The sequence below is a fragment of the Dendrobium catenatum genome, unplaced genomic scaffold (genome assembly GCF_001605985.2).
Source record: "Dendrobium catenatum unplaced genomic scaffold, ASM160598v2 fragScaff_scaffold_1028, whole genome shotgun sequence".
Classification (NCBI taxonomy): Eukaryota; Viridiplantae; Streptophyta; class Magnoliopsida; order Asparagales; family Orchidaceae; genus Dendrobium; species Dendrobium catenatum.
Genome location: NW_021319490.1, coordinates 915175 through 925184, shown reverse-complemented (window position 1 = coordinate 925184; position 10010 = coordinate 915175). Strand labels below are relative to the sequence as shown.

Genomic DNA, 10010 nt, shown 5'->3' with positions numbered 1-10010 from the left:
GCCATAATATTTAAAAGTAAGCCTCCAAAGTATGTAAGGGTCGAGGAAAACCTGAAAGTGGAAGATAATCAGTAGGCAAAGTGAGTAAGAATTTAAAGTCCCTGTTTTTGGGTCATTAAGATGTTGTGCTTTGGCGCATTCTTTGATCTGCATTGAAGAGTACAATCATATGTAAGAGGAAGCTATTCATAAAAATCAAACTAGTCAATTAATCAGATCACTGCATCACGAAAATAAATAATACCAACAAAACTAATTCACGGAACCGCTCATCAATGTTGCTGATCAAACGTAGGATATAGGATTTGACATAACCAGCTCGGTTATCGATAGTGATGTCGCAAGATATATTGTAGCGTCTGCTCTGATACACGACAAGAGGTACTCTAGCATGTCGGACAAACTCGATATTATTTGCAATACCTGGAAAAGAACATCATAATCAAATCTCACTGTCAAAAAACAATCCCTAATAGAAAAAGATGGAGAGAAACACCACCTACTTCATTTCAAATGAATGGCGACTGCAAAATAAAAATATTTTACTGAAAATAACTTTAGGATTGGAGAAAAGAGGTAAAAAAATAAGTTCCCACTTTCTTGGTGTTGCAACATACGTTTTCTTCAAATCTCTAAAGATTGGCAAGCATTTTAACATTTGACTTTTAGTAGGCAATTTAGGAAAGTGTCAATAAATAAAAACATGAAAACATAATTTGAATAAAACACACTTCACAAAAGATTTACATTTTACAATTACCCTTGTAGTAAAAAAGAAATATTATAATTCTTTGCAAGGATCCATAAGCTGATTGAGAAGTTAAAAAAAAAAAAGGAAACAGCACCAGAATCCACTTAAAAGCAAATGATGTGATCACCGGCAAGGGAAGATATAAATAGATTTCAAAGAGTTGGTGAATATGCATCTTCTACAGTTAATTTAAGAAAAAAAAAAACATTGTACTGAAGAAGGGGTCGGTGGGATTAAAAATCACTAACATATAGGTTCTCCTAAAGAAGCATGAAAGAAAAATTTTATATTAATATTTAATTTTCGTTTTGTTACAATTATTATTGACACGTCATCAAAAATCACCTGGATCAATCACTAATCTTGAGGCATATTTGAATGGGAAACATTCAAAATTAAATTTGGGACCATCTAAATTCCGATCTCATCAACCTTCAAAGCATTAATTAGGTAACCAAATAATCTCCAAATATGACATGCTTATAATAAAATCGAGCGGCTCGAAGAGATGAATCCAACAAGCCCAATATTACTTAATTCTGATATCTATTGACCTATATGCTGTAGCAAATAAAACAAGAAAAAAAATTTCGTTCGTGCATGTAGTGCCGAACTTGCACGATTGCAAAATCCCTCAAATCCAGCATATCTTCGGTTCGGACATCCTACGCACGATCCAACGCCGCCTCTCCCGCATTCGCCTTGATTGTGTTGTCCTGCCCGACGCCTTGCCTCGCGTCGTTAAATACCGAAAGGGGTGAAGCTTTTGATAGCAACTCTACCTCTTCCTCTCGCCAAGTTTGGCCGAATCCCTTTGCTGCCAACTACCCTAGCTGAAGCCTCAACCCATTTCCGCCTCCTTCCCTCTTCCTCACTTCCAGCTACATCCAACTAAATCCAACCGCAAGCAAACCAACGTCGTCAACCTCTTGCTTCCATCAAAACCTCTCATGTAGCCGAACTTGACGTCAAATCAAACCACTGGCTCCAGACCTCCTCCTTCCTTCTTTGTCGACCGCAGCCGAACCAATCACAAGACCTAGCCGACCTCCATCCTTCGCCTCCGTTGTTGTTGACTTGGAACCCTCGACGACGTTCCCTTCCTGTTGGAGCGGAAGTTGCGACATTTTGATCGAAAGCAAGGACGGGAGCCGCTCATTGTGAAGGTAACTTTATCCCTTGCACGGGCTTCTTCGGCTAAATCCCGCAAATCCACCAAGCAAAGAGCAGGGAAACAGGGGATTTGATTCGTTGTAAGATTTAAAAGTCCCTAAATCCTGTTTGACGTGCCGACGGATTTTAGTTCAAATCCCGTATAAATCCTGTTAATTAAATATGATTTATCATAAATCCTATATCAAAACCTGCATTAATCCCGTTTCCCCACAAGAGTTAGTATAAATCTTGCTCAATTCCTGTCGCCAAACAGCCCATTGCAAACAGAGAAAACTGAGGGTTTAATTACTGTGAGAGTTAACAGTTGCCTTAATCCAATTAAATCCTGGATTAATCTTGTCTACCCGGACCAGATTTAATCCAGTTCAAATCTTGCATATATTTTGTTATAAATTTTGCACGAATTAATTATAATTAATTAAACTTAATTATTATTAATTATAATTCATTATGAGTAATTATAAATTAGTTATAAATTTATAATAGTTAAATTTAATCACAATTAATTATGTTTAATTATAGTTAATTATTATTACTCATAATCAATTAAGTTTAATTATAATTAATTATTTTTAATTTAATTTAATTTATAATTAATTATTTTTTAATTAAAATTAATTATTATTAATCATAATTAAATATAATTAATAATAAGATAAGAAAGAGAAATGCTTCCCTCACCTCGATATGTGTGCCAACTGTGTCGTTGCCACCACACCGTAAAGGTATAACCCCTCCAAACTCAAAACTCAAACAGCCCATTTTTTATGCTAGCAGCGTGACAAAACAATCACATATACATGTTTTTATTAGCGTGGTGGGAGGAAGTTTGTCGTAGTACTCGCGACGAAGCATATGATCCAAAAGCACCATTTCAGCGTTTGCGACATACCAAAAAATCGCCTATACACGCTTTTATTATTGTGGTAGGATGGGAAGCTGATACAATGCCTACAGCGAGGCAGGTTACTTGTAAGTACCCTCGAGCATGGGGAAACCAATTATCTTGTAAAATAAGTACTCTCAAAGACCCCATATATGCCTTTATTGGTGCGGTGGGAATGAAGACAACAAGGCGCGGTGTGTAAGGACACCTACCATACACGATTTTATTAACATGGTGGGATAACTCTTGAAATTTCTCATAAAAAGGGGAGACGCCAGAAGACTGCCGAAATTTGCACTGAACAGAGGACCTGAATTAAACTAAATGCAGAGGACTAGACTTGAATAAATATAAAAAGACTAAAAAATGATCTTGGACTCAAACTTGAACAGGAATTGAACTCAAATGAAACAAACTGAACATTAACTCAAGCTTGATTTGGACAACAAAGGACTTGAATCAAGCTCAACCAAGAAGAACTTGATTTGAACTTGAACTTGAACTACCTGCAGGGGACTTGACTACAAACAAAACTACAAAACTTGAATTAAATGAACAAGGATTTGTGAACTTCAATATAATTTGCTTAAGATGATTGCATTCAAATAAACTTCTTTCAACCAAATGACAAGTCTAATCAAGCAAATGAGCATTAACAAATCAAACTGGGGATGTAACGACTTGCTTATAAATAATGACTCACGGTGGATGAGAAGTCTACATCCCATCCAGAGGCAACAAACAATATGAAGACCAATGAGTAATCAGAAGAATCATGAAAAATTGCTAAACACATGCTTATGAGCTAATGTTAGCAGGCTACAATCAATCTAAAGGGAGCATATAACATAAGAGTATACAAATCACCTTGATCATGGATAACATATTCATTAAGAACCTATGAAGTATATGAAATGAAGACCAAAGCTTCCCTTCAATCAATGACAACCAGCTCGAAGATGAATACAGTAGTTTTCTACAAACACTAGAAGTCGAAAAACAATGAACATCGTAAGCTGCTTAGGAACATGATGATTCGCTGGCTAATATGTATGAAGGTACTAACGACGACTGTAGCTCAACTAGTACTCAATGACAAATCACAGATGAACACATTGACTTGCATACAAGTGATAACAAGAGATTTGATCCAGATATGATGAGTCTCCAGTGCATAGGGATACTCATGTGAGTTGTCATTTGCAAGCAATAATGGAAGATCTTTCGTATGCAGAATAGTATACTTATAGGTGATAATTAGCAACATGCAGTGAACACTACAACATTACTACAGTCAACAGTGAATGTCAAGCAAATATATCAAAACCTTGCAGATAGAGGCGGTTGATTTGTAGTAAGTGCAAATATTTACAAGTCACTACAAGAGACCCATCATATGTACAACCTGCTATGACGTGCATGAAGAATCAATGATGAATGTTGTCCACTGATAGTCAGCTAAGACACAAATAAATGCATTCAAACTTGCATAAGTAAATATCTAGCAAATACTTTAACCCCTTGCAAGTAGAGAAGGAAGATGTGCAACAGATGTAAGTTCCTATGAGCTTTTGTAGGAGACCCGTCGTACACATCAAATGTCACTTACAAGTAAAGTTCCAAAGGACCATAGCAAATGCGGATGCTTACGGGCTACGGTAGAAAACTCGTCGTGTATACAATGGATTGTCTGTGAGCGAGTAGAAGAGAAATGGACTGAATGCAATTACCTACGAACAATAACAGGAGATTAGTTAGTGCACGACAATCTACTTGCAGAAAGTAATAAGTAGTTCACGACAGTCTACCTGTACAAAATGGGCAGATGACCGTAGTGCAATGTAATGCTACTAGATCTGCAACACTCATAAAAGCAGATAGAAGACGTCTATAATCTACAATGCCACGCCACCGGATCTGCAACACTCATACAAACAGACATAAGGCATTTACAAGCTGCAATGCCACATCACCGGATCCGCAACCTATACAAGCGGACATAAGGCATTTATAAATATTCTAAAAATGTCCTCCACATGTACTATAATTTGTATGTACATAAACACAATAAAGGCACGTGCAATTGCACACCTGCATGAGCCCCAACAAGCGTGTTACGGGTACACACGTGACATCTAAGAATGCTCCACAGGTCAAATGATAGGCCCAAGTTCGAGCCTGATCCTTCTATGCAGGTAGATAGGAGTCGACACGGTTCGAACCATTAAATAAATACGCGGTCACGTTGTCGGATGAAATATTTATTTTACAGTTCATGTTAGGCCTTCAAGATCTATAACAATAAAAAATAATTAATAAGAGCATACAAACGACTTGAACCTGATCCTATGTCGGCAACTAACAGAGTCGACAGCGTTCAATGAACAAAATGCAATGATCCTATACACCCCGATGATGGCCATGTTGAATATAAATATCAACCAGAAGGGATCATATATTCCCAAATGCCCTCAAACTTCTACAAAATACATACATTTTCAAATGACCCCATATACCCTGATGATTACCACATTGACAGAAAATCTCAATCGGATGGTCAATTCCAAATATTCAAATGCCTACCAAATTCGTAAATGCCCGTGAAAACTCAAAATCTCCAAAATTCTAAAATATTTAAAATTAAAATTCAATCATTAATCACTTAAAGCAAAATCCATCCATTATCCATAACAATTTGTCAAGGTGGACAAATATGAAAATAACTTTAGCTCACAAAGAGGTGATGTCTAGTCAAGAATATCACTAGGATTCATTCTCAAATTAAATATTAAGTCAAATTTAATAAATAACCCCTATGCTTCTTCAAAATAAAAAGATCTGTTTAAAAAAAATAAAATTATGTTAAAATAATCATTATATAAAGAATAATTTCAAATATATGTATATTTAAATTTCTTTAATTATTTCCTGTATAATTATATAATTAAATTCAAATTTAAAAGACATAAATTTGATGATATGTGCATGTCTTATGATTTTTTAGCAACAGCTCATGCTAATTTTATTGATTTGTGCACGTTGCATCGAGACCCCTGTCGATTTGCTTGCACGACATTAATTGAACAAATTGGTAGTCAATTAAAGTATTGATGAATCCTGAACGTGACGGCGAAGTCCGTTTTGCAATTGGACATCATTTGGGCTATGTCGCGTGCCATTTTCCTCTGTTTGTGCATGGCTTCCTTGGGATGTGCTGCTTTCCTTGCACATCTTTAATTGTTCCAATTGGATGTCATTTTTGGATATTGAGGATGTTTCGAATGCAACGAAGAAGTTCATTTCGCGATTGGACGTCTTTTGGGCAACGTCGAGTGCTAACTTCCTTGATTTGCATGGTACCGCCTCGAGATTCGCACTTCGCCGGGAAATTCCATTTGAACAAATAAAATATAATATTTTTAGTGTCGACGATGTTCTGAACGCAACGGCGAAACCCGTTCTGTGATTGGATGTTGTTTGAGCGATATTGCGCGTCAATCTCGGGTGTTGGTCATCCCTTCGGACCGACTCATCCGATTTGACTGTGAGTGGTCTCCATTTGGGCAAATTCGACGTCCTGATTGCAAAAACGCAGTCCGTTTGGCAATCGGAGGTAGTTTGGCCTTTCAAGTGACGTGTCGCGTCAACGCGCACGTTGCTTGATTCGCCGGTTTTGTCCTTCTGCGTGTGGTTTGATGTGTGGGGGGTGGTCTAGAGATAGCTAAGAAATGGAGGGTTACCATTGGTTGATTAACAAAGTTAGAGCTTCAAAGCTCACTCAATTCACAAAGTTAGAAAAAAAAATTTCACAAAGTTAGAACTTTAAGTATCCTAATCACATGCAAATCAAATATTTTGAAACTAAGAACATTGTCTCAGTTACATATAAAAAGTGCAATTTTGTAATATTTGGAATTCTAATTAGTCAATCTGTCATTGTTTATGTTTCTCGCTAATTGATCTTTAGCAATAATTCTCAAGAATAGACAGGTTTAAACAGGAAAGGAAATCTCAGTATAAGAGAGTACCAGTTCTTTGTAAAGCCCACATTATTTTTTCTAGTGCATTTAGCTTGCACCATCTATCAGCAGAAGAAGTGCTAGATTGGGTCATATCAATAGAGATATCCAAATCACCCCATCTACTGTAAAGGTTTGAAATATAAGATCCAAATGCCTTGACCGAAGCACCTGCATTTGTAAATGTTATCCTAAATTATAGAATGCAAAAATATTAGACTAATATTCATCAGGAACATGATGGATGTAGGGTAATTAAAAAATGATAAAGCGTTAAACTATGAAGATATAAAAATATATCATAGTCCTTCACGAATTTTACTGACTTTGCATGTTCTAAATTATCAGATGTGGCAGATTTCTAACAAAAAAAGCTCAAAAAATACTACCATGCATTTCCACATTAAACAACTTCCTGCAAACCTGAAAAATGATTGACTACAATAGCATGTTTAGAAATGCATGGAGGAACAGGGCAAGAGGCAAATTCAAATGATTGAAGTGATTTCAAGGTGCTATCTGTAAAAAGCAATCAGGAATGTGCATCTAGAACCAGACAAATTATGTGATGGCAAGGTGCTATCTCTAGAAAGAGATCAGGAATGTGAGGGCTTTAGAAATTTTGGAAAGACAATGCATGATGATGTTAATAAGAAAAGTCATAAATGATTCCAAAAAATCTAAATTTCTAGAAAATCAATAAGTTGATGGATAGTTTGTGCAAGTTTATCAAAACACGATTTTACAACAGTTAGCTTGGTTTAATAAACTTAGTTCATTCACATGAGGTACACTCCAAAAGTTGCTTAAAAAATAATAGCAATTACCTCTTAAACTTTGGTCAATCTGAATAGCACCTGCAAGCTCATTAATGACACTTTCTCGCTTTTGAATATCATCCACCGTGGGTTTGATAAAAGAAAGGATTTCCTTGACGCAGAGTTCTAACTCAGAATGAACATAGATGTCTAATGGCTCAGAATATGCCATCATGTGGCTCGAATAAGCAAGCAACGAACTATGAACTCCTACAAAATAAAAAATGAAAATGAGCAAACAAAAAATAACAATATCAAATAAACGATTAACATCATATTAGCTTTCCCAACTCAAGCAAATTGTATGTTAGTGGAATCAGATTAACCACTCAAGCATAGATAACATAGAGCACAATTGAACATGCAACAACAATCTTACATTTTGTTTGGGTGGCTTTATGCTTCATTTTTTTGGCCGTTACAAACAATTTTATCATCCATAGTTTCAATCATGTTTTTTTAAAAGCAATGTTCTAAGAAAAAAATTCAGAAGTTGTCATTCAAACGGACAGGCTAAGTTTCCTACCACAAAAACAGTCAAAAAGTTTACCAAACGAAACCTTAATAATTGATTACAGTTGCAAGACCCGAGGAAAAAGCTGCCAGAAAATTATCAAAAAAAAATTGACAGCAATACGACAATGAATCCTTAGGATCAGCAGGTTGGAGTGACAGAATAAGTTATATTATTATACCAACAGCATTACAGCAAGAGGAAACATACCAGGCGGATCATTATGGACATGGACATAGCTTAAAAACACTATCAAAACAACAGAACAAAACCTCAACTGGGAGAACTTGGATAGGGCAATGCACAGTAGTGATTTGTCATTCAAAAACAATCAAACAACTTAATACAAAAAATGATCTTTCTTGTGTTCAAGCAATACTAAGCATAATGTAAGTTTACAGCTCAATAAGCGAAGATCAATTGATAAACACAGATATACGAGCAGAAATTAAAACAATGGCTTCCGAAAAAGGGGAAGAAGCTAAGAAAATCCAAAACCCTAACAATGTGCATCGATCAAATAACTAATGGCTGTAAAGATGGGGGTACAGGGAAGAAATATTGATAGAAAGACTGCAGTTTACCGACTACCAAGAGGAATCCACGAGAAGAAGGCAATCAGCAAGACTCGAGAGACCGATCCCTCTAATCGCTCTGCATTCTATTGCCCATTCGCACCTAAACTATTTATCCCATAAAGGTGCGCGGGCACTGAAAATACCATTAGATCGCAGCGCTGCTTTGAGACTCTAGGTCAAACTGATATCAACTTTTTTTTTTTAAATAGAAAAACTGATAAAAATAAGTTGGATTTCGAAAGGATTTTGATAACAAGCATAAGCCCCAAGATTTGGGTTGAATTAATTATTCTATGCGGATGTCGAATATCATCTGAAGATTAATCAAAATATACTATATCACTCCTGAATTCAATACTGCTCGGTATCGCAGCTTGGTACTGCTCGGTACCGTGGCTCGGTATTGCACTCAATACCGCCGACGTTGCGTATTCTGGTTGGTTTCCGAACGATGTTCTGCATCCGATCTCCGCACATAATAATTTCTCATTGACTTGGCCCTCGTCTCTTTCTAGACAAAAAAAAGTGTTAAGCCACAAGTAGGTGGCTTGAGTCTTCAATCATTTCAAATTCCTGTCTTTTATTTTATTTATTCAAATATTATCATATTCCTTCATTATATTATAAATAAATAATATATACTAAAATTAAACTGTAATTTGTGATGCTGCCCTTAGATAATCTTAGCAATTCATTTTTAAAATCATAATAAATCTCCACCGTATGATATCACGTCTCTTCGCATCCTCTATTTAGAACTTTTATTCTATCCAGTGAACGTACGCAGAGGAATGTTCGGTTTTAGGCAAAAAAGCGCCTGTACCGAGTTTTTTTTCAGTGTACCGAGTTTTTTCAAAAAAGTCGGTACAGGCGCTTTTTTGCCTAAAACGAACATTCCTCTGCGTACGTTCACTAGATAGAATAAAAGTTCCTCTATTTGGCTCTTCGTTCCCTGCTTCGAATGAATGGAAAAAGTGAAAAACCTCTTCGGATGCTGTTCCTGTTGGATTGAAAATCACAACATTTATTTTTAAAATTAAAATAAACATAAACTGTCAAATTGCGCCTCTTCATTTCTCCAACATTGAATCTCCTATGGCTTCGTGTGGCTTACGTGAAGAAGAGTTTAGAAAGAGTTGGTGAAGAGCTGCTTATATTGCCTTCTTCATGTAGGATCGGAAGTCACAATTGAAGATCATCACTTGGCATGAAGTAGAGTTTTGAGTGAGTTGCTAAAAATGCTTCGCTTTCTTTTTGTAGGATTAGAA

General features: G+C 36.1%; 1 protein-coding gene and 1 long non-coding RNA gene across 2 annotated transcripts in view; both read right to left on the bottom strand.

Moving 5' to 3' along the window:
* LOC110115615 (protein HESO1) overlaps positions 1-8886 on the bottom strand; it is an 11931-nt gene extending 3045 nt beyond the window's left edge. Inside the window, exons 1-5 of the mRNA XM_020848918.2 lie at positions 8749-8886; positions 7660-7860; positions 6842-7003; positions 245-423; positions 52-147 (exon numbers count right to left, since the gene is read on the bottom strand). Of these exons, the coding sequence (XP_020704577.1) occupies positions 52-147; positions 245-423; positions 6842-7003; positions 7660-7825 (603 nt within the window). The 5' untranslated portion in view covers positions 7826-7860; positions 8749-8886. The remainder of the gene's footprint in view (positions 1-51; positions 148-244; positions 424-6841; positions 7004-7659; positions 7861-8748) is intronic.
* Positions 3054-5540, bottom strand: LOC114580460. Its single transcript, XR_003701858.1, has 3 exons — positions 4905-5540; positions 4622-4798; positions 3054-4543 (listed from the first exon to the last, which is right to left on the bottom strand). It is a non-coding gene; the product is annotated as an uncharacterized LOC114580460 (long non-coding RNA).
* Positions 8887-10010: the final 1124 nt, after the last annotated feature.